This window comes from Macaca thibetana, chromosome 18 (genome assembly GCF_024542745.1).
Source record: "Macaca thibetana thibetana isolate TM-01 chromosome 18, ASM2454274v1, whole genome shotgun sequence".
NCBI classification, from domain to species: Eukaryota; Metazoa; Chordata; class Mammalia; order Primates; family Cercopithecidae; genus Macaca; species Macaca thibetana.
Genome location: NC_065595.1, coordinates 5,454,627 through 5,479,377, shown reverse-complemented (window position 1 = coordinate 5,479,377; position 24,751 = coordinate 5,454,627). Strand labels below are relative to the sequence as shown.

Here is a 24,751-nt window from a genome sequence, read left to right as displayed (position 1 = left end):
CTCCGGACAAGGCGGGGTTGGTGGCCTGGGCGACAGCGGGGCGGGCCCGCGCCGGGGGTCGTGGCCGGGGCACGTGGTGCGGAACCGGCGCCGCGCTTTCTGCTGGTAAGAGGGCCTTGCCTAGTGGGCCTCCCTTCCCGGGTTGATCTTCCTGATGGACGTTCCTTCCCGGGTGGGCGCCCTGAGCGGGGAACGGGGTGGGCGGGGAGGACCCCGGGCAGCGGCGAGAGTCAAGCCTCATTCGTGGGGAAGCGTGGGGCGCCCGGCCGCAGCCACGCGGAAACAATGGTGTCCGGGCTGTTCCCTAGCGCGCGGTCGGGGGCGGAGGCCCGTGACAGCCATGGCCCCGGGGCCTCTCGCACCTCCGGAGGCCCGGAGCCCCGCTCACCCGGGCCACTCATGTCCCAGCAGCGCCGAGCGCGTCCCCGGTCCGCAGGGACAAGCTGGGCGGCGCACTTGGCCTGAGCCTGCGTGGCCCTCCCTGGTGGAGTCGAGTGGAACGACCCTGGTTGCAGACGGGGTTGCGGGGAGCCGAGCGCTGGTCAGTCCACTCCCCTCCCCAGGGGCCTGCTGAGAACTCCAGCCTTTCTCCAAGGGATCCCTTTCCCGGAGACCTGGGGTGGGGGTGTGGCGGGACAGACGCACCCCAGGTTCAAAGGGCCCTGGACAGGGTCCCTAGCTCCCACCAGCATTTAGGCTGCTTTTAAGGCTATAGGAGGAAGCATCTGAGGGGAGACAAAATTCCATGCCAGCTTGATGATCTGGGGCAGGTGTCTCATTCAGTTGGCTTCAGTTTCCTCATCTGTGAAATAGAGACAATATTTGGTCCGCCTGGACCAATGTCCTTGAGACCTTCGTCCTCACAGACAGGGCCACAAAACTACCCCTCCCCACCGCCTGCCAAGGTCAGATTCCATAGATCATCCAAGTGTGGACTGCATAAAGAGGCGGAGAACCCGGGGCCTGCTACCGATGCCTTCCTTGTTCCTAATGTTTGCAGGCAGGAGTGGAGAAAGAGAATTCACATTGTGTTTAGGGATCAAGTTCTAGCTTGGGCAGACTGGAGATTTTTTTATTGATTCTTATACAGACATGAAGGTGTGATTCAGTTATTTGTGTTATATATGCCTTCAATTATCAAGGAACAGGGACTGAGATTCTCAGAACTAGAAGACTCATTTGTGTGTATTGCTGATGGTTCCAGGTGCCACAGCAATTTCTCCTTCCCTCCACCAGTCTCAACATTCAAATCATGTTACTCCCTTGCCAGGCACGGTGGCTCATGTCTGTAACCTCGGCACTTTGCGAGACCGAGGCGGACAGATCGCTTGAGCCCAGGAGTTCGAGACCAGCCTGAGTAACATGAGGAAACCCCGTCTCTACAAAAAATACAAAAATTAGCTGTGTGTGATGGTGCGCGCCTGTAGTCCCAGCTACTTGGGAAGCTGAGGCAGGAGGATCATTTGAGCCTGGGAGACGGAGATTGCAGTGAGCCAAGATTGCACCAATGCACTCCAGCCTGGGTAACAGAATGACACCCTGTCTCAATAAATAAAGTTACTCCTTATGAACTTTAGATTTTTAGAGGGGAGTGAGGTGTCATTTAAAAGGATAATGCTTGCTTTTGCTCGATCCAGCATACTGCTTTTACCTTAATTAGTGATGTTCTCCAGAGCATATAAAAATGGTTCCATTTAATGGCTTTGTAATGGGGGGAGGTGAAACGGGTAACCCAGAAGTGTGAGTGGGAGGAAACACTGGAACCTGGCCTAACCTGGTTTGACTGGATGAGTGATTAGCAGGAGTTGCTTTTTAGCCCATCTCTGATGGTGAAACAATTTGATCTTTGTTTCCTCGCTTTTAGTGAAAGTTGTAACTTAGATAATTACAGTCATGTGTTGCTTAAGGATGGGGATACATTCCGAGAAAGTGCATCGTTAGGCGATTCGTTGTTGTGTGCACATCCTGAGCTGCACTCACACAAACTTGGACGGTACAGCCTTCTACATACCTAGGCTATGTGGTGTAGCCTATTGTTCCTAGGCTGCAAACCCATACCTGTTCCTTTACTGGATGCTGTAAGCAGTTGTAACACAGTGGTAGGTATTTGTGTATCTAAACATATCTAGACAGAAAATGAATTTTTAATCTCCATTATAACCTTTTGGGACCACCACCGTTGTTGATGGAAATGTTATGTGGCACATGAGTATATTTTTCAGTGACTTTAGCTATAATGCCATTGGTTAATTTGACTACAAGAGCATAATATTAATGAGAATGTACCACACTGAGCTTGGGATTTGTGGCATTTAATAACCAGGAACTCATGAAAATCACCACATGTAGCATATTGCCCTGCTAAATAGGATTTCTTTTAATGTGAACAGGTAGCTTCCCTGCGTACATTTTTGGCAACAGGTGGACGACAATTTGGTGTATTAACACTGATAAACGCCTCTCCAGCGTGCTCATGGGCTCCGTCTTACTTGAGGCTCCTCCAAATGAGTGCCTCAGCGCAGAGATCCCAGCTGGCTGGGAGGTATGTAGCTCTTCCGTGCTCTGTGGCTGTTGTTTGAAGAGGAGGAAGAGAGCACTTGAGAAGGCAGCGGGTGGATCTCCCACCCATCTAGAAATCACATTTGCAACTTGCAGTGCCCTACGATTTCACCCTGCACAGCAACAGCCACTTGTGAACAGTTGCCACGCTTGGTGTCACGGTGGATAAAGTGACCTCTCTGCCGAGAAATCACTTTGAAATCCTATACCAAGAGAACAATGCTCTTTACCTGAAGCACGTCAATACACAGGCATTTGTCTGGCACGTAGACACGGGGCTGTAGTAGGGTCCTGTCACTCCGCAGCTGTGATTCCAAGGCACTTCATGGCCCCGCAGTCTTGAATTTGCTCAGTACAGCCGGGTGCTTTCTGCTGCAGAAAGCCAATTATAAAAGTCCCAATACCAGAATCGTTTTTCCATTCATTCCAACTTCTAAAAAGAGTCCGATGACGTGTTTTCACGTGTATCTGTAAGTGGGGCGGAAGTTGCTGGGCGTCACACGTGGAAGGGGGGTGAGAGCATGTGTCCTGGAGCCTGTGTGGCCTGTTGGTCAGGTGCTTGTGGAGGTTTAGCTGTTACCCTTTGGCTGTTTCTGGACTAAGATCATCAACTTTCTTAAACTGAATTTGGTTTTCCTTGGGCTCTGTCGTCTGTGTTGTGGGTTTGTGGCGGTGGACACAGGATGTGACATTCTTGCTGAGATCCCTGAAGTGACTATATCCTCTGGGATAACAGAAAGTGGAACTTACTTTTGGGCTTTAAGAGTGTAAAAATTTTTATTAAAGTACCGGTAAAACGAAAAGTGCCTACTTTTAGTTTTCACCGTATTTTCTTCAACTCAGGCCCTCCCTCTGTTACCCGTCATCTGACATGGAATTTTGTGTAACTTTCCTTCCAAGTAAAGGAGGGAAGATTAGCCCCAGCCTCTCACTGGTTCCCAGAGCTTTTGTCTCTGAAGCCGCAGTCACTTCCTGGAGCGTTTCTGGCTGAGGGTGTTGCAGTGCTGGCTGGGAGGGTGGGGCAACACTTTACAATTCTGAACAAGTGCTTCCTGGGTAGGTTGCCGGTCAGTGCCTACTAGAGACAGGACTGACCAGTTGCTCTTCCTTTCAAGAACCTTCAAGATCTGCGGTCTGGGCTTTGGTTGAAAGATGGCGGCCCTCACGACCCTGTTTAAGTACATTGATGAAAATCAGGATCGCTACATTAAGGTAAGGGAATATTCATTAAAATCTGATATTCACTAAAATCCCTATTCATTAAAATCTGATTTAATCCCATGGGGCCCAGAGAAACTGTCAAGAGCTAATATGAATTATGCCATTTAAATCCAGGGTTAGAAGATCTGCCTAGAGATCTGTTCCATTAGCTTCTTCCTACAGTATAGGTTACACTTTTGGTTTTTGATAAAGTGTTAATATATGTTTCTAAGAATAGCAAATCTAATTGAAATTTTTGTTTCATCTCCATCAACAATTTCTTGTGATAATTACAGATTAAATAGATTGCATTAAGTATATTCTAAGTAATTCAATAATGTTATATATAAATCTGTTTCTTGATGTTAACTTAGAGCATTATGCTGTAAACGTATTCTTCGTAGACACATTACAGATGAAATCTTTAGAATTCTCATTCTGAAAATTATACTTTAGAAAATTTGGCCATTGTCAAGATGATAAATAAGCTAATTTGGACTGTGGCAACATTGGGTATTTTCTGTATCTTTCAGTTGTAATTTAGTTAGATTCAGATAGAAACTTATTTGTGGAACCTGGTACATTTTACATTTACTTCCTCCTTAATCGTTAAAAATAAACCATCTGACATTTTTCTTTTGTACTCTAGTTCTTGGTACAGGGTTAGAACAAACAGTTTTTAAAATCTTAAACCCAAAGCACATGTGATGGGTCTGCCCTATTTCCAGTCAGCCTATTCAAATGCAGCAGCCACAGAGGGTCAGGCAACCACGTGTGCCTAGAACATGGCAACATTATGGAAACCTTTTCTCCCTCAAGGACACCTTTTCAGAATCCTTTGTTGCTTGTTGTCCACGAACAGAAACTCGCAAAATGGGTAGCTATCCAGAGTGTGTCCGCGTGGCCCGAGAAGAGAGGCGAAATCAGGAGGATGATGGAGGTTGCTGCCGCAGATGTTAAGCAGTTGGGCGGCTCTGTGGAACTGGTGGATATCGGAAAACAAAAGGTAGGAGGCAGCATTCTTTGCATTGCAAGACCACAAACAGATTCTGCCTGAGGGGTTGACAAGACTCCACTAGTTCTTAAAAGGTCTTTAGCTTCAAATACTCCAGGCATCTTTAAAACAAAAAAGGAAGGGCCCGATTTGGATGGTAAGTCCTGTACGCAACTGCTTCAGTTGTACTGGGGCAAAGGTTTTGTGGCACTCAGCACTTTTCTCCAGGAAGGAGAACTGCTGACAGTTACTCAAGACTAAGTTAATGTAACAGTCCTTCTTAGAGAATGGCTGAGATTCCCGTCCCAGCGATCCGTAGCTTTCAAACTAGGAAGTTACACTTTATTCCTGTCCGTTTAAAAATTATAAAGACTCCTCCCACCAACTCCCAGCTCCCCCACACACACAGTGCTGCGTCCCTGAGTCTTTTTTTTTTTTTTTTTGAGACAGAGTCTCCCTTTGTCACCCAGGCTGGAGTGCAGTGGTGTGATCTCGGCTCACTGCAACCTCCGCCTCCCAGGTTCAAGCGATTCTCCTGCTTCAGCCTCCTGAGTAGCTGGGATTACAGGCGTGCGCCACCACACCCAGCTAATTTTTATATTTTTTTTAATAGAGACAGGGTTTTGCCACTTTGGCCAGGCTGGTCTCAAACTCCTGACCTCAGGTGATCCGCCTGCCTCGGCCTCCCAAAATGCTGGGATGCCAGGCGTGAGCCACTTTTTCATAAGAGATATTTTGTGTGGGGGTCGGTTGCTTTTCATTGCAGGATTCTGACAGGTGAGAATGGTTTGTTTTCTTCCTAAATGAACAGTCTCACTTTGTGGTACGGTAAGTACTCACGTCATCCACAGGTTCTTAGAAACTGCAGCTTTAAGCAAGACAGCATACAACAACGGGTGCTTGAATAAGGTAGTTTTGTTCACTTAAAGTCACAGTTTCTAAAATCCTATCCATGAAGTTGAGTGAGGACTTACTAGGTGTGTGTATGTATATGTGTGTGTGTGTGTGTGTGTATATATATGTGTGTGTGTGTATATATATATATATATTTTTTTTATTGGGACGGGGGTTTCCAGGCTGGTCTCAAACTTCTAGTCTCAAGTGATTTACCTGCCTTGGCATCCCAAATTGTCACGCCACCATGCCTGGCCTCTTACTGTATATTATTTCACTAGTTTATTTCAAATGATTTCAGCCTTATGTTAATTGCATGTTTCATGCCATATATTTTCAAAGTTGGTAATATTCTTTTATATTCTTTGATCTAATTACAAGCTTAGGCTTATCTGGGTTCTTTGGCCTGATGATTGGGTGTCAAGCTGAAATCTCAGCCCTAGAAGCTTGGGTGTGGCCGTTCAGTTCAGCGTGTTTGTTTCATCAGAGGGAGAGAGTGGAGGCCAGGCAGCTGTGTCCATGGGAGCCCACAGGAGGCTCATGCAGAGCAGGTGCATGCCCAGGCCTCCCGATTCCCCAGGCAGGGCTGTTCATATGAGGTTTTCTTCTGAAAACAAATTTAAGAATTGACTGAAGGTATATTATAGCTTCCCACCAATTTCCCCCCGTCTTTGGGAGAATAAACCAAGTTTCTTCATGTTGTTTCTCTTGAGGGTCAGACTCACCTTGCTCCCTTTCCTTTCTTTTTTCCTAATATACTGAAAAATCTAGGTGAGGTAAATCATTTTTAGGAGTTGTTTCATTACAATAGTTATATTTACTTCATTGATCACTGACATTGCTGTACAATTCTTAAGAAAGGGCCTTTCATAAAAAGCTAAATTACTGTTATACTATTTTGAATTACATAACACTGAGTTTTATCAAGGAATTGAAAGATTTCATCACTGGTGGAAATCTTCTGCAGAGCTGCTTGTGGCTGTGGGGTGACCACACATCTTCTCTTCTCTTCCCGCATGTCCGGTGGCAGTGATGTTCTGTTTTTCAGAGTGATGATGACTTGATGCAGGGGTGAAGGTGGAGGTGGGTGTTCTCCTGTGTCAGTGCAGAAGTCGGAATATTTTCAGGCTGATGAAGGAAAGGTGATGTTTGGCATTTCAGAACAATGTTACCTATGGGCCCAAGCAGTTTCTCAGAAAATGCTGAAGTATTTCAGAGGAGCCCTACTGAGCAGGAATTTATTTAGAGAAAATCTGTGGTCTTTTGAAAATCATTTTTCTGCTCAGGCAAGCTGAGGGCCAGCTGGGACTGCCAAGGCCATGGGTCCCCTGGGATCAGAGCAGGGAGATTTCAGCAACAATTCTTTGTCCCTGGTGGCTACAGGCTGTCCTGGTGAGAACTGAAGCACAGACACAGCCACAGTGCCACTGGGACAAATGATGGGCATCAGACCATACACTGCACACGCAGCCACAGTGCCGCTGGGACAAATTTCGCAGCCACAGTGCTGCTGGGACAAATGAGGGGCGTCAGGCCACACGCCACACAAGCAGCCACAGTGCCGCTGGGACAAATGACGGGCTTCAGGCTACATGCTGCACACTGGCAGCCATCAGGTTACAGGAGTTACTTAAATTACTGGGAACACAAATCCTGGATCCCACAAGAATCCCAGCCACCTGCCCAGTTCCCTAAAGAGCTTGCACACTTAGAGGGGGTGCCCTGCAGTTTGGAGGGGACACTTTTCTCAGCCCATCACCAGCACTGTCCTGATCCAGTTGTCATTTCCGTGACGGCTCATTTTACCTCTTAATTGCAAACTGTTAGTTTAACTTCAGTATCACTTTAGTTTGTGTGTTATGTCTGTTAATACCTATTTTCATGAACAGTATTTTCTAGTAACTAGACTGATACATATGGATGTCATGTTTTAGTATGAACAGTCTCTTCCTCCTACAGCTAAAACCATCCCCTGCCACTTGCTTGTGGCCCTCTGTGATGCGCGTGGGGTGTTTTCCTGCTGGAATATAGGCACTGGTAGAGGAGCTGCGCGGCCACAGGAGTTTTGCTCAGTCTGAGTAGGTCTAAAGGTCACATTGACCTGATGTGAAAATTGGAAAAGACCTAAGATTGCTTTGCCTCCATTTAGATGCGGGGGCGGGCTGGGATGCCTGTCCCGTCCTCCATTCCTATGGGATTGTGGAACACTGGTAGTGCCTTTGGGACAAAGCTCAGAAGGCGTACCAGCTACCACTAATGTTTTAGAATGGCTAAACGTGAATTTAGATATAGTTTTTTGTTCTTTTTTTTCTTTATATGTTGGTTTATGGCCTTTTCCATGCATAATTATAATCTATGCACAGAATTTCAAAAATATCTCTTCTGATTTTAGATTATAGTTGATTTTAACCATCATTTCAGAAAATAATAAACTAAGTTGCATCCCGAACTCAGCCTGCGTGTTTTGTTATATAAAAGTCAAAGAAACATCAGCCTTTAAGAATTTACCAAATCCAGCCGGGTGCGGTGGCTCATGCTTGTAATTCTAGCACTTTGGGCAGCCGAGGTGGTTGGTTTGGCTGAGCTCAGGAATTCGAGACCACCATGGGGGCAACATAGTGAAACCCTGTCTCTACTAAAATACAAAAAATTATCCAGGCCTGGTGGCCGGCACCAGTAATCCCAGCTACTTGGGCAGCTGAGACCCTAAGAATCGCTTGAGCCTGAGAGGCAGAGGTTGCGGTGAGCTGGGATCACGCCACTGCACTCCAACCTGGGTGACAGAGCAAGATTCTGTCTCAAAAAAAAAAAAAAAAAAAAAAAATTTACCGAACTGCCTGCCGTTGGCAAACACGATTCTGTGCCTGTGCTCTGCAGTATAAGAAAGGCAGGAAGTAAATCTGAATTAGTGACTGCATTGAACAGCGTGCTCTTAAACTCTACAATAGAGGTTGGTTGATAAGGACAGATAAGGAAGCTCAAAGTCTTTTAATAATCTCCACCTTAAGTACTGCGTTTCTTAAACAAAGGCTGTCCTTGGTTCCTTTCCTCTCCATGCTCAGCTCCCTGATGGCTCGGAGATCCCGCTCCCTCCTATTCTGCTCGGCAAACTGGGCTCCGACCCACAGAAGAAGACGGTGTGCATTTACGGGCACCTGGACGTGCAGCCTGCAGCCCTGGAGGACGGCTGGGACAGCGAGCCCTTCACCCTGGTGGAGCGAGACGGTGAGCCCACGCGTGCCCAGAGGAAAAGCACTGACTTTTGGAAAGTCACTGCTAGTCCGTTTTTCTGTTTCCAGTACAGACTGTTTGTATTTTATTTTATTTATTTTATTACTTTTTTTAAATCTTTTTTTTGAGACAGAGTCTCACTCTGTAGCTCAGGCTGGAGTGCAATGGCGAGATCTCAATTCACTGCAAGCTCCGCCTCCCCGGGGTTCAAGCGATTCTCCTGCCTCAGCCTCCCCAGTCACTGGGATTACGGGTGCCCACCACCACACCCGGCTAATTTTTTTATTTTTAGTAGAGACGGGGTTTCACCATGCGGGCCAGGCTGGTCTCAAACTCCTGACCTCAAGTGATCCCCCCACCTCAGCCTCCCAGAGCACTAGGATTTACAGGCGTGAGCCACCATGCCAGTCACAGACTGTTTTTAACATAAGCTAGAAATGGAGGTTTCTCACATGTGCCTCTGTCGCTGAACTTTCAGAAAGCCTACCTTGTCGTGTGCAAATGAGCACCCCATGGCTGGGGTCCGCCGGGCTTCCTCGACTGCTGACACTTTTTCTCAGAATGCACATTTGGAATCAAGGCAGAGCCGTCCTGAAAAGCCTGTCCCCTCGTCCCCCTCCCCTGCCCTTACCGACAGCTGCTTCTGCAGTATATGTTAGTGGCCTCCTTCACCCCGGCTGCCTCGGTAGGGGTGGCGATGTCCCTGTTATTCACCGAGTGCTTCCGTGTGCCGGGCACCTGCAGGCCTTTTGAGCCCGTGCTGTGAGGGACCCCGCAGACCGGCCTCTTTTCTCCCTGCTCCTTCTGGCGTAAAGGCCTTCTGCTTTCATTTCTGAATTTCCACATGTGCCTGCATGGGAGTCTTTGACCAGACGAGGAATCCTCCCGCCCTGGTGCTAGGCCCCTCTGGGCTAAATTCCAGGCTCTTCTCTTCTAAGCCCTTCATTGCATCTGTGTTCAAACCTTTCCTGGCCCAGTGTCAGTTGTGTTCATTACTGTGCAAAATTGAAAATGACTTTACTTAAAGCAACATTCTATGTCATTGTCCTTGTCATGGTGGAATTACTAACTTGCGGTGGATTGTAGGATTAACCCTCTCTGTGCACTTGGCTGCCCCTCGAGCATCAGACCCACACGTCTGCTTGGCCATGCCCTCAAGTGCCAGACCCGCATGGCTGCTTGACTGTGCCGTCACTCCTGGAACTCGCTGTCTCTGAACAGAAGTCCTTTGCTCCTTGTCTGCTGTCTTACAGTCTCCGTGAATGGCACCTTCTCTCTGCCACCTGCACCGGGAACTGGGTCCCCATCCCTACCAGGCTGTCCTTCGGGACCACTGCCCTTCCCACATTGAAAGCTCCCTGTCTCCCTCCCCCGCTCCTTGGCTGGGTCCCGCTCTCCACTTCTGGGCCTTCACGGTGCCACTCCCTTTCTGGGCTGCTCCCAGAGTGACATCAACATGCCACTTCTCTTCTTGACTCCTCCTGGGGGACTCAGGATGGCACAGAGGGTCCCTCCCCTCGCCTGCCTTCTGCCGGCCCCTTCTCCCACCTGTGCCCAGCCACACGGGACCACTTGCAGCCCCAAGGAGCGTGTGCTGCTCAAAACCACCTGGGCACCTGCGCGGGCGTCAGCCCCGCCACCACTGCCTCGTCCACTGTGAGGCCTGGCTTTGACCATCCTCTTAGCCCTCCCTGTCCCAGCCTCAGTAGGCTCCCGACTGTCAAGGAACCTAGAAGAGCACCTGTACTGTGGTAAAGCTTCACTGTCAGCCGCCCGGCCGCCCTCTCCTTGTCGGGGAGCCTTGGAGGGTGGGCAGGTCACATTTGTCTGCAGCTCTGAGCCAGCACCGTGCCAGCCACTGCAGTTGTTCAGTGTTTGTCGTAGGGAAGAGGATATTTTTTAGAAAAGCTTATATTTGACTTTCAGTTTTTGTGAAAAGTTGGGTTTCATTGGTCAAAGGAAATTCCCCAGGTGGTGATGACTTTCAGCCTCATACTGCCGTGGGCTGGGTCATGCTGAGACAGCGGGACCTGGGAAGCAGGCTGAGCCCCGGGAGGTCAGGAGACCAGTTGGGCAGACCCAGGCCCATGAGAAGGCCGCGCCTTGAGGACGGCTCCCTCCTCTGTCTGGTTCCATGAGGCTGGGATGGCATGGCAGAGGATGGAGGAGGGGTGGGGCCTCGTCTTCAAGTTCTCGCTCACGTTGTCAGCTTCCCCAGAAGCAGGTGTGGTGAGGGGCCACTGTGACTGATGATGCTGATTAGAAGCAGCGTCTTGTCTGTAGTTTTCACAGTGATAACTACAGGAAGAAAGAAGCAGACATTAACTGATAAACATGTTAGTTCCCTGTTTTTTAATCAAATTAGGTGTCACAATTGGGTGGGGGTGAGATTATGGTTCTTCTTTGACAACGGTGCCTTGAGGTTCCTCAGTGACTGGGCTTCCTGTCCCCATTGCTCCCCGCTAAGTGACTGGGCCTCCTGTCCCCATTGCTCCCCACTAAGTGACTGGGCCTCCTGTCCCCATTGCTCCCCGCTGCTTCTGGTAACTAGGTTTTAATGAACTAAGCAGCTGGCTGCGACTTCCTGGAGTCAGATTGGAGGTCTCCACCCTGACCCAGCGGGAAGCCGTGCCCCCAGCTCACAGCCGTGAACATGGTGGGAGAGGGAAGGGGGGACTTGGGAGCATCCACATGGCTTATCTCTTTGATGATGGCGAATTATCTGACAAATTTAACAACAGTGTTGGGTGGAGACTGGGGGCTCCTGATCTCGGAAGGGGAGGCCTTGCTTGGCTAAGGGGTTATCAGATGTGCACCTGAGACACGCTGCTTCTGGGGTCATTGTAATCATCACTTCATGATTTTGTGGATTGCTGTTCTAGGCAAGCTGTACGGGAGAGGTTCAACTGATGATAAGGGCCCGGTGGCCGGCTGGATAAACGCCCTGGAAGCGTATCAGAAAACAGACCAGGTATGCCCCCCACGCTGACTTCTGCCTGAGTCCTGGGTTCCGTCTGAGCCATACAAAGACAGGTTCTCTGTTCACACAACGGCTTGTAAAGCTCACAGGAAAAGAGAAGACAAGCTCCCCCAGCCCTTATCAGCACAAATGATGTTTCCAGCTTTCGGAAACATTCAAAGTTTAATTGTTTTACAGCTGCTTTAAGGTCACAATATTGGCAACTCAGCATGGTTTTTGCCACCGCATGAAATGTGACTTTTCAGTCCCTGACGTCAGTCTGTGCGTGTGGTCCCTTGCCGGAATGTGGTGCAGGCTTTGTGATATCACACAGGCCGCTCACTCTCTCTGTGTGGTTTACGTCCTCCTAAAACTGAATTCTGATTTTTAAAATGTATTCTCTGTCTGGGTGCGGTGGCTCACACCTGTAATTCTTTTGGGAGGAATTACTTTGGGAGGCCGAGGTGGGTGGATCACTTGAGGTCAGGAGTTCAAGACCAGCCTGGCCAACATGGTGACATCCCGTCTCTACTCAAAATACAAAATTAGCCGGGCATGGTGGTGGGCACCTGTAATCCCAGCTCCCTGGAGGCTGAGGCAAGAAAATCGCTTGAACCAGGGAGGCAGAGGTTGCAGTGAGCCAAGATCGTGCCACTGCCCTCCAGCCTGGGTGACAGAGCGAGACTCTGTCTCAGAAAAGAAAAAAAGCATTCTCCTAGCTGTGAAATACCGGCTCATTGTTCAAAGTTTGTTAAAAAACAGACAAGTAGAAAGAAAAATACTTGCCTAGAATCCAAAGACAATTAATATTTTGAAATTTACCAAGATTTTCTGTTGCTTTTTGCCCAGTTGTGATCATGCTGTATAGACATCTTTGCATCTTGCTTTTCTCTTGTATCGTGAGGAAATAAGAATAAGATAAGCATTTTTGTCAAAGCATGGAATGTTAGGTCTGAAAAGGGTCTCAGCCCTGCTGGTCCAGGGGATTACTTTCCATGGTGGGGAAGTGACACCCAGAACCACCTGGCCTGGCGCGGCCAAGCCCGCATGCTGGGCGGGAACTAGGAATCCTCTCCAGCCTCTGGCCCCGTGGAGCCCTCAGCCTCAGCTGCAGTGCAGGCACCTCGGGCACTGGGGCAACCAAGGGTGACAGGTGGCTGTGCACGGGCAGAGGTCCTGTGGAAGATTTCACGTGGAGGGCAGAAGAGGAGGAGGAGGCAGGGGAGGAAGCGCATCCATGAACAGGGCTGTCTGGGGGCAGCCTGGGCGGTCTTGAACTAGGACTCAGTAGCTTTGAGTCCTCATTTAGGACCTGCCATTCTTTAGCCCGCCTGGCCTTTGGCAAATCACCAGCTTCGTGCACAACCTCATTTTTCACCTTTGGGTTTTGGGGTCAGAGTCGGGAGAGCACCTGTGAAGCCACAATGATCCAGATACACGCAAGGTGTGCACGTTCCCATCGGCCTCCTCAGGGAGAGCAGCGCTTCTGTGCCTGGGAGCAGCGAAGGTCGCACAGGAGGACCCACCCCTCCTCGTGTCGGTGGCGCCGCTGGTATAATCAGGACTCGTGTGCAGTTCTTCATGTCGTGGCCCTTATTGCAGAGGAAGCAGCACGGGCTTTCCTGGAAGCTCCCCTCGGTCCTGTGGGGTGGCTCCAGAGAGCCCCAACTTGCGAGACTGGACAGGTCCAAGTGGCCCGGAGCCACAGTGGCCTGGCAGTGCCTGGGGAGGGGATGACGACAGGTGCGCACAGAGGCCCACGTGGTCAGTCTGGAGAATGCGGGAGATGTGAAATATGTAATCCTGAGTGTGGTGTCTAGAAAGAAGGTTCGCAAAGCTGAATATCCATTCGTGCTGTTCCCTTCTCACAGGAGATTCCTGTCAACGTCCGATTCTGCCTTGAAGGCATGGAGGAGTCAGGCTCCGAGGGCCTAGACGAGCTGATTTTCGCCCAGAAAGACACATTCTTTAAGGATGTGGACTATGTCTGCATTTCTGACAATTACTGGTTGGGAAAGAAGAAACCCTGCATCACCTATGGCCTCAGGGGCATTTGCTACTTTTTCATCGAGGTACAGTGCCAAGCTGTACGGCTTCACTTTTTTCTAACCCCTGAGTCTCCTGGTTCTTCCAAGCCCAAAGTAGGCAAGGACCCAGAAGTCAGGTGCGCAGGAAGGAGAAGCACAGGGCTTACGTAGTGCCCCAATTCCCAGCTTCCATAAACCACCGTCATACAGCAGGGTGGACAGCAACATTTCCAGTGATCAGAAGTTAACACACAGCAGCGTCAAGCTAGGACAGTGTGATTTGTAATGTCGCCTTGGAGCGGCTGAGAGGAGATTAAATGCTAGTTCATTTCAGGAGATGCAAACACATACAAAGCATTTTAGAAACACTTCCTTGTGAAGGTTGAAATATTGATATGTTAGCACTTAGGCTCCTTATCCTGTGACTTAAGGAGAAACTGAGGCCAGGTGCAGTGGCTCACGCCTGTAATCCCAGCACTTTGGGAGGCCGAGCCAGGCGGATCACTTGAGGTCAGGAGTTCGAAACCAGCCTGGCCAACATGGTGAAACCCCGTCTCTACTAAAAATACAAAAAGTTAGCCGGGTGTGGTGGCGGGTGCCTGTAATCCCAGCTACTCGGGAGGCTGAGGGAGGAAAATCACTTGAACCCAGGAAGCGGAGGTTGCAGTGAGTGGAGATTGCACCGTTGCACTCCAGCCTGAGCTACAGAGTGAGACTCCGTGTCCAAAAAAAAAAAAGAGAGAAACCAAGGCAGCACTGAGCATGGGAAGGGCCAGGCCTGGCTGGATTCTCCCACTTACTGGCTGGTGGTCATCTCCCAATACCCCACAGGATGACTGTGGTGATTAAATTAGATCCTGTTTGCAGACGTCGTTTATAACCTGAACAGTGCTAGAAATCACTGCAGTTGCTGCCCTGAGCCCTCACTCTGAGCAAGGCACTGTTCTGGTTCTAAAAGTGGCCCCTTGTCACCCCCGGTGCTGGGAGGGGCACTGCGCCTCTTCCATTTGCAGGCCAGGAGGCCGGGCACTTTGCAGGCAGCTGCCCTACGCTGGGCATGCGGCTGCTCAGTGCAAGGGCGAGGTCCCACCCCAGGTGTCAGGCTCCAGGCCCGTGGTGGGTCTCATTCATGTCGGGCCACCTCTCGGCAGAGGTGCAGGGTCTTTGTTAAACTTCTAGTGAAGGCTTTGAGAGGGAGGCAGATTGCCCTGTGGAATGCTTGTACCTGTGGCTAGTGTTACCATCTCATCTGTGGTTGGCATATGCCACAGATAAGCTGGTATTTTTTTTTGTTCCTGCCTAAGTTTTTAATTGGGGAAATGCTTTGCTTTGCTCCCTGAGGGAGCAAATTTTGATTTGGAAAATTGTCAGGCCTTGTAAATGCTCTTTGTTGAATTCACTGTCACATGATAAAAATAAGCTGCCACTAGGCAGCCAGATACAGTAGCCTTTGTTTCCGTGCAGGTGGAGTGCAGCAACAAAGACCTCCATTCCGGGGTGTACGGGGGCTCGGTGCACGAGGCCATGACTGATCTCATTTTGCTGATGGGTAAGTGTGGGATGGGCGTTCCGTCTGCAGCTTAGGGGAAAGTGGACGCGCGTGACCTCCAGGCTGTCTGTCATCAGCATTGGGTGCATTTCAGCATTCCACATGAACCAACTTCTGTCTCGGTTTCCAACTGTGCCTCTCCCTCCTTCCACTCACTTGTGCCTCTGAGAGGCCCCCTTGTTTTATTTTTGCCCCTGAAGCCCTCCTGTGCCTGTCACCACCTGGTGAAACCTTACCCTGCCTCCAGCACCCAACTCCGTCACCCCCAGGTCCTGTCTGGCCAAGCCCCTCGCAGCAGGTGGTGCTGTCCTTCTTTGGACGTGGTCATTTGACGTCTCTTGTAGAGCGTGTGTTTGGGCCCGTCTTATGTGATAACTGGCCCCGTCCAGGTCCCCCCGCCTGATCAGCTCTTTGAGAGCAGGCGTCTCGTCATGCTGTCCTTGGCGTCCTCCTGCTCTGAGGCCAAGCACAGCCCTCGCTTCCCGCAGCATCCACAAGCTCTCCATTCCTCCCCGCCAATGCCAGCTGCCTGCGTGACACCCACTCTGTGATACCCACAGTTTACCCTCAGCTCAGGAGCAGCACGTTTCTTGTGGAGTGTGTGTTCGAAAGGCACGTGGGGCAGTGCGGTGGTGGTTAGAGTGGGGCTGTGTGAAGCCAGTCTGCTGATTTGTGTCGTGGTCCATGACCAAGGACCATTTCCTTTCCCCACGTGTTCCTCAGTCTCCTTACCTGAGACATGGGAATGCCTAGGCTGCTCCCTCATTGGCTGTTCAGCTGATTACATCACTGGCTCTTCGGCTGATTCCATCACTGGCTGAGCCTGAGGCCCCGGACGGTGCCTGACAGGCGACACGTGCCTGGGACGTGTCCACAAGCATCATTCTGTGGACCGTTGTGGCTACTCTTGGCCCCTCCCTCAGCCGCGTGGCTGTGGGGCCTGAGCCGCATCTCTCCTGAGCCCGGCTCCCTGGGGTCAGTGCAGGAAAGAGCAGCTTGCCTTGGCGCGGCCTCCCCTGGGTGCTGTAACCCTCTCCCGCTTCCCTCAGGCTCTTTGGTGGACAAGAGGGGGAACATCCTGATCCCCGGCATTAACGAGGCCGTGGCCGCCGTCACGGAAGAGGAGCACAAGCTGTACGACGACATCGACTTTGACATAGAGGAGTTTGCCAAGGACGTGGGGGCGCAGATCCTCCTGCACAACAACAAGGTGCTGATTCAGGCCTCGACCCTGCCACCTGCCTGGGCCACGCTGTGACACAGGTGTCCCCCAGGCCCTGTCACCTTCCCTGGCTCCAGGGGGTCTCCGAGGGACGGAGCTGGAGTGTCCAGTGCACATGAGTCACTAAACAGTGGAGACACTCAGAAAGCAGGCTGTGACCAGGTTGCTGGTCGTTGGAATTTTTTAGTATCAAAATCCACTTTTAATTCCATCAGACCTGGAGAAGCATGCAGAGGGGACATGGGCTGGCTCCTGCTGGCAGCGGCTCTGCCATGTTTGTGTTTATAGAGTAACCTCCTTACCACTGGACCCAGGGATCATGTTAGCCACACCAGAGCCGAGTGCTAGGTGGAAACTGCCGAATGTTTACCTCACTGTTAGGGGAAAAGTAGCTCATGACTTTTCTCTAGGCTGTAGGTTTATGCGGTATGGAGGTAAGTTCTGTAGGCTGTGGGCTTGTGCTGTATAGATGGAAGTTCTTCAGGCTATGGGTTTATGTAGTATGGAAGTAAGTTCTTCAGGCTGTGGGTTTATGTAGTACGGATGGAAGTTCTGCAGGCTGTGGGTTATGTGGTATAGATGGAAGTTCTGCAGGCTGTAGGGTTATGCGGTATAGATGTAAGTTCTCCAGGCTGTGGGTTATGTGGTATAGATGTAAGTTCTCCAGGCTGTGGGTTATGTGGTATAGATGTAAGTTCTCCAGGCTGTGGGTTATGTGGTATAGATGTAAGTTCTGCAGGCTGTGGGTTATGTGGTATAGATGTAAGTTCTCCAGGCTGTGGGTTATGTGGTATAGATGGAAGTTCTGCAGGCTGTGGGTTATGTGGTATAGATGTAAGTTCTCCAGGCTGTGGGTTATGTGGTATAGATGGAAGTTCTGCAGGCTGTGGGTTATGTGGTATAGATGGAAGTTCTCCAGGCTGTGGGTTATGTGGTATAGATGGAAGTTCTGCAGGCTGTGGGTTATGTGGTATAGATGGAAGTTCTCCAGGCTGTGGGTTATGCGGTATAGATGTAAGTTCTGCAGGCTGTAGGGTTATGCGGTATAGATGTAAGTTCTGCAGGCTGTAGGGTTATGCGGTATAGATGTAAGTTCTGCAGGCTGTGGGTTATGTGGTATAGATGTAAGTTCTGCAGGCTATAGGTTTATGTGGTATAGATGGAAGTTCTCCAGGCTGTAGGTTTATGTGGTATAGATGGAAGTTCTGCAGGCTGTAGGTTTATGTGGTATAGATGGAAGTTCTGCAGGCTGTAGGTTTATGTGGTATAGATGGAAGTTCTGCAGGCTGTAGGTTTATGTGGTATAGATGTAAGTTCTGCAGGCTGTGGGTTATGCGGTATAGATGGAAGTTCTGCAGGCTGTAGGTTTATGTGGTATAGATGTAAGTTCTGCAGGCTGTGGGTTATGCGGTATAGATGGAAGTTCTGCAGGCTGTAGGTTTATGTGGTATAGATGTAAGTTCTGCAGGCTGTGGGTTATGCGGTATAGATGGAAGTTCTGCAGGCTGTAGGTTTATGTGGTATAGATGTAAGTTCTGCAGGCTGTGGGTTATGCGGTATAGATGGAAGTTCTGCAGGCTGTGGGTTATGTGGTATAGATGGAAGTTCTCCAGGCTGTAGGTTTATGCGGTATAGATGTAAGTTCTGCAGGCTGTAGGTTTATGTGGTATAGATGTAAGTTCTGCAGGCTGTAGGTTTATGTGGTATAGATGGAAGTTCTTCAGGCTATAGGTTTATGTGGTATGGATGTAAGTTCTGCAGGCTGTGGGTTATGTGGTATAGATGTAAGTTCTGTGCCATTGATTCAGCCAGCATCAGTTGAATCAAGCAACTCAGCCCCTGGGACACAAGGGAAATAAGGCCCGGCTGGGCTCTTGAGTTTTGTCTCCCAGAGACAGACGGGCAAGAGCTCTGGAAGGACGTGCTAAGGGCCACACTGGGCAGTCCCAAAGGCTGTGCGCCTGCACGAGGGGAGCGTCATGGTGCTAGGAGCGGCTGAGGCTCATCAGAGGGTCCTGTCGGCCAGCAGAGGTGCAGGGCAAGGCTGGCGTGCCCGGTGAGCCGGAGCACGGACGTATTGGCTGCTTGGGGACAGACGGGCAGCGGGGTGAGGCCTGGGACCAAGACCGACATGCTGGCCTGATGGCCTGGGCATGGCCGTGGAACTCCGGGTCGTCCTAGGAGGCGGTGAGCCCTGCCAGGCTTTGAGTTCATCCGTTCTCGCGTTGGGAAGGATCATGGGTTGGGGTGTTGGAGCTGAGTCGGTGGAGCTGAGAGACCTGTGAGGCTGTTGCAGGTGTGGGAGCCTTGGCTGACATCAGGGAGGAGCCTCTGGAATAGGAAGAGAAGGTTCCCACTGGCAGTGACTGGACAGTGATGTCATGGACCGAGGGGTTGGGTGCTGGGAGGAGCGGGCCTGGGAGAAGGTGGGTCTGTTTCTCCTGCCCTGTCCCTCAGGCTCGTATTTGCTTCTGTGTATGGTGTTTTAGGGCCTCGTCTGTACCTCCCAGATAACATTGAGCTGTTTGGTTCACAAACAGAAATCTACATATTCAGTGGCTAAGTCACTGAGGAACTTTCTGGAATCCCCTTTAGGGGCACACCTACTCTCTTGACCCACCTTCTGCTGCAGGGATGTGGGGGGCGGGGGCAGGCAGGAAGGTCATGGTGTTGATGACACGCTTGGGAAACAGGAGATGAAGTCTGTCCTGGTCTGAGGAGATGGCATCATCGGTATTCACGGGCCTGCACCAGATTTGCCGGTCAGCCTGGCTGTCCTCTGTCAGTAGGAACGGGCTGCACGCCTATGTCCTGTGGGCCTGGGAGAGGCCTGCACACAGCCTGGGCTGCATCCGCTCTTCCTCTTGGTGCCTCTGGCTCATCAAGAGCTCCAATGTCTGTGGGATCTTGACACCCCCAGTTCTACAGGTGCTCAGTGGCCAGCGTGGCTCTCCTAGTTCTGCCGGGTGGACCTGAGCCACCCACACTGCAGCGAGAAGCAGTAAAATGCCTCACCTGAGGGTGTGCAGCCTGTCAGGGGCCTGCTTTGTGCTGAGTCACTCGCTGCAGCTGCAGAGTGCACCGGGGCAGGGTGCCTGCACCTGGACCTCCTGCCTGTGGTTGTCCGGGTCCTGGGCCAAGGCCTGTCTCACACTGCTGATTTCCCAGACAACATTCCCAGCTCCTCAGTGAGCAGACAGGGCTGGCACCGAGTGCCTGAGGTGTCCCTGAGCCTCTGATTTTTCTGCAGAAAGACATCCTCATGCACCGATGGCGGTTCCCGTCTCTCTCCCTCCATGGCATCGAAGGCGCCTTCTCTGGGTCGGGGGCCAAGACCGTGATTCCCAGGAAGGTGGTTGGCAAGTTCTCCATCAGGCTCGTGCCGAACATGACTCCTGAAGTCGTCAGCGAGCAGGCATGTGGGGCTGGGACACAGGGCGGGGGCCAAGAGCTGCTGTGTCCGGGCAGAGACTTGGGTAACAAAGGTTCTTACTAGGCAGACACCCAGGCCACGCATGCCCCCACTTCCTGGCTCTGGCAAAATCAGTAATCATAACGGCAGTCGTGATTCAGAAGCTAATGTAAGATAATGTATCACATGTAAGTGACCTTTGTTACTGATCTGGCCTTTGTTACTAAAATCTGGCCTTTGACCTTACCTCAAGGCTCCAGGACAAACACCAACGTTGCGCCAGGTGTGTTCTGGTCAGAGTCCCGGAGCCGCCCCTTACCATGGTACTGTGTGGAGGGGACTCTGGTGGCCGGAGGTCAGCCCAGCTTCTGACTGCCCTGCTCAGCTGGGATTCATGGGGAAATGGAGTCGGAGTCTTTCCACTGGGAACGGGAGCCTGGGGCTCGCCCTTCGTGCTCAACACTGAGGTCTTGTCACTAGGAGGAGTCCCCGGACCAGTGCCTGGCTCTATCCTGGGTCTGGATGCAGTGTAGCCTGTGGTCATTTATTTTATGAAGTGCTTTCGGTCTGCTCAGGCTGCCACAATAAAGACCATAGACAGACCGGGTGGCTTACGTGGCAGAAACGGATTTCTCACTGTGTCGGAGGTGGGCGAGTCCAGGACCAAGGTGCTGGCAGCTGTGGCATCTGACGAGGGTTCCTCGCTTGTCCTCACATGGCGGAGGGCAGGCTCTCTGTATCTTCTTACTCAGGCTGCGTCCCACCCTTCTGGCCTCATTTAACCTTTGTCTAAATAAGGTTTAGAAAAAGAAAAAAAAAAACCTATTAAAGAAAAAAAGCCAGGCTTTTAATAATTCAAGTTAGTTTTATTCAGGCCTCTCACTGAGGACTGCGGACTGCGGCCTGGGGCCCAGGAGCAGCCTTCAAGAGGTCTGGCCAGGCTGCTCCGAGACAGCGGCTCAGCCCGCAGCTCATCTGCAGGTGGGGGAGCTTCAGTGCGTGCAGAATCACATCGCACCTGCTCAGATGTTACATTCCAGCCAAGCCACACTGAGCCTCAGTGTAAGAGCGCGTGTGGTCATAGGTGACAGAGGCACAACCAGTAATGCGGTCAGGCACTATCTCATGTGTGGGAAAAGGTAAGGACAGGGTCATTTATCTCCTAAGGAATGCAGCGACTCGGGCAAGAGGCAGGGCGGTGCGTGCTCCCCCCGTTTTGTCTTCAAAGCATCTTTCCCGAGAGCTGCAGGTAGTGGCAGGGTGGAGCCTGTGAAATAGGCCGGCAAGCGGATCGGCGCACACGCAGTTTCTCACATTTGTGACTTTGTCTCACACCTTAGTTACTTCTGTTAAGTTCCCAAATGTAGTCACAATGGAGTTTAGGGCTTAAATATATGAATTCTGGGGGCACACGAACATTCTGTCCAGAATATAAAGCAGGTCAGGGAAGACTGTTTTTATATGTAATTTAAATAGTTTCATCATTTGGAAGATCTTTGGAAAGAGTGAATTGCTTGATACTAAAACTTTGTCTTTTACTTTGAAATAACTGGGTTTTATTTTTTGATAAGAACTCCCCTGTTTCTGGCCGGGCGCGGTGGCTCACGCTTGTAATCCCAGCACTTTGGGAGGCTGAGGCAGGCGGATCATGAGGTCAGGAGATTGAGACCATGGTAAAACCCTGTCTCTACTAAAAATACAAAAAATTAGCCGGGCGAGCTGGTGGCGCCTGTAGTCCCAGCTACTCGGGAGGCTGAGGCAGGAGAATGGCGTGAACCCAGGAGGCGGAGCTTGCAGTGAGCCCACACCGTGCCACTGCACTCCAGCCTGGGCGACAGAGCAAGACTCTGTCTCAAAAAAAAAAAAAAGAAGTCCCCTCTTTCCTTACTCTCGTTACATAGCTCAGTATTAAGTGACAGAAAATGAGATTCATCGTAGACTCAGCATAGACCCGTTGCAGACCTGTCAGAGGCCAATTGTAGGCTCGCTGTAGACCTGTGATAGCAGACCCGTAGGTCACTAGCATTGGATCGAATGCCAAGCTTATAAAGCATTGTATGTCTGTCTTCTATTTGTGGTTTAGGTCACAAGCTACCTAACTAAGAAGTTTGCTGAACTGCACAGCCCCAACGAGTTCAAGGTGTACATGGGCCACGGTGGGAAGCCCTGGGTCACCGACTGCAGTCACCCTCATTACGTAGCTGGGAGAAGAGCCATGAAGACAGGTTGGACACTCCTTGTGGATGATGCTGGGCAGGGCCCTTCGCATGTCTGATAGGACTCTTATACCGCGTGGGCGCGTAGCTATGTTGGGGCACTGCTGTATCGTTGGGCATGTAGTTAAGTCAGCATGAGGACAGTCGGTGTGTGGGAGGAGCCTGGGCCCCTGGCAGACCTCGAACATGGGTTTGCTGTCCCCAGGGCCTCGCACGGGGTCTGACTGAGTGCGACTGAATAGTGATCTGAGGCAGATCCCCAACCTTGGGGCCCCAAAGCTCACCGTTTATTTTATTCCATTTCCCCCAGTTTTTGGTGTTGAGGCAGACTTGACCAGGGAAGGCGGCAGTATTCCCGTGACCTTGACCTTTCAGGAGGCCACGGGCAAGAACATCATGCTACTGCCTATGGGGTCGGCGGATGACGGAGCCCACTCCCAGAATGAAAAGCTAAACAGGTGAGAGTCCAGGGTGCGGCCCAGGTTGGCGTCTCCTGCACAGCGTCCCTCTTGTCCCTTCCCCTTCCCACCGTGTGCAGCTGCCAAGAGAAGCAGGTGGGGGTGATGGCCCGTGACCTGCCTTCCTGTATTTGTGTGAAGCGGGAACTTCAGATGGGAGGCAGGACGAGGCCTTGCAGGAGCGGGTGCTAAAAACAAGGTTCATGCAGTGTTGATCTGCGCACTTCATCTACCCCTCTCTCCATTTCCTTTTTTTTCCTGTTCATTTTCCTGTTTCCTTTTTGAGGAACTGCAGTATCATTGCTAACTGCACATGTTGCTGCTCTGACACATCCTTGACTTGGGCGGACGTGATGGGGATTCTTCCCACAACAGGGCAGGTGCAGCCTCTGAGCTGGCCTTGGGAGCAGGAGGGGCCCAGCAGGCAGGGGTCTTGGGCAGTTCCGGGAGAGGCCTCTAGCCCCTAACATAGCTGAGGAGGGCAGAAGGCAAGAATGCTTCCTGTGGTAACCAAGGCAGACGATCAGGGGCTAAGACCGAGGCAGAGACCCTGCAGGAAGGAGGGAGGGGGAGACAGAGACCTGGCTGAGAGGACCAGAGGGGAGGCCTGGTCTTTAGAAACAGGTGGATAATGGGAGGAGCCCACGATCCAAGCTTGATATTCACTAGCTAGGCACTGGGGGACCAGGATTGGTCTCTGGGCTGGGCAGTCAGACTGAAGCTGCACTTGAGAACCGGGGTGCTGGATTCTGAAGGCAGGCAGTGCTCGGGGCCCCCAGGCTGGGCTGGGGGATGCTCCCCAGGAAGAAGGCAGAGTGTGTCTGGGCTCGAGAGGAGTCGCCTCGCGCCTGGGTGTCGGCTCACAACACCAGCTGACACGACCATGTGTTCCTCTTTACCAGGCATAACTACATAGAGGGAACCAAGATGCTGGCCGCGTACCTCTATGAGGTCTCCCAGCTGAAGGACTAGGCCCGGCCTCCTGTGTGTCGCCTCCAACGAGAAGGAATCCTGCCCTCACCTCACCCTTTTCCGACTTGCCCAGGGAAGTGGAGGTTCCCTCTTTCCTTTCCCTCTTGTCAGGTCATCTACAACTTCAGAGAACAGACACAAGTGTATCCAGCTGTCCATGGGTAGAGCTACCCGATGGGCTTATGAGTGACCTAGAGTGACAGCTGAGTCACCCTGGGTAAGTTCTCGGAGTGGTCAGGATGGCTTGACCTGCAGAAAATACCCAAGGTCCAAAAGCACAAGGTCTGCAGAAAGTTCTGGTTGTTGACTGGGTACCACAGTTCACACCTATAATCCCAGCACTTTAGGAGGCCAAGGCAGGAGGATCACTTGAGGCCAGGAGTCTGAGACCAGCCTAGGCAACAAAACAAGACTCTGTCTCTACAAAAAGTTTAAGAAATGAACCAGACATGATGGTGTATGCCTGTAGTCCCAGCCACTCAGAAGGCCGAGGCAGGAGGATCGCTCGAGACCAAGAGTTTGAGCTTGCAGTGAGCTATGATTGCACCACTGCACTCAAGTCTGGGCAATGTAGCGAGACCCCGTCTACAAGAAGTTTTTTAAAAAATGAGCCAGGTGTGGTGGTGCACGCCTGTAGTCCCAGCTACTCAGGACACTGATGTAGGAGGGTTGCTTGAGACTGAGAGTTGGAGGCTGCAATGAGCCGTGACTGCCCCACTGCACTCCAGCCTGGGCGACAGAACAAGACCCCATCTCAAAAAAAAAAAATTCTGGTTGTCATTGAATTGGGATAAACAGAGAGTTTGATGCTTTCTGCCTTCTGTCTCAGGTGATGCATTGCACATTTGGGATATATGGAAAGGAAATGAGGAGAGAAGTCAGGGCCTCCTCTGATCTCTCGCTATCTGCGGGTCCTGTCCTTTTCTCAAGACCTTCACCATTACTGGCGTTTCCCTGTCTTCTCTTTAGTATGATCCCTCAAAACCTCACCTAACTGGAAGGATGATTTTGTCTCAGTTTGTACTCCTAAATAAAAAGTAAACATGACACCTCTAAAA

General features: G+C 51.0%; 2 protein-coding genes across 2 annotated transcripts in view; both read left to right on the top strand.

Moving 5' to 3' along the window:
• CNDP2 (carnosine dipeptidase 2) lies at positions 1-24,751 on the top strand. The gene is made up of 12 exons (XM_050768247.1): positions 1-105; positions 3,675-3,771; positions 4,622-4,765; positions 8,710-8,872; positions 11,761-11,849; positions 13,709-13,909; positions 15,329-15,413; positions 16,463-16,623; positions 19,886-20,050; positions 22,131-22,272; positions 22,574-22,721; positions 23,624-24,751. The coding sequence occupies exons 2-12, from the start codon at positions 3,712-3,714 to the stop codon at positions 23,691-23,693; spliced, it is 1,428 nt and encodes a 475-aa protein (XP_050624204.1). The 5' UTR covers positions 1-105; positions 3,675-3,711; the 3' UTR covers positions 23,694-24,751.
• CNDP1 (carnosine dipeptidase 1) overlaps positions 7,796-24,751 on the top strand; it is a 78,455-nt gene continuing 61,499 nt past the window's right edge. Inside the window, exon 1 of the mRNA XM_050768246.1 lies at positions 7,796-7,805. The gene's annotated coding sequence lies outside the window, so the exon portion shown is untranslated. The remainder of the gene's footprint in view (positions 7,806-24,751) is intronic.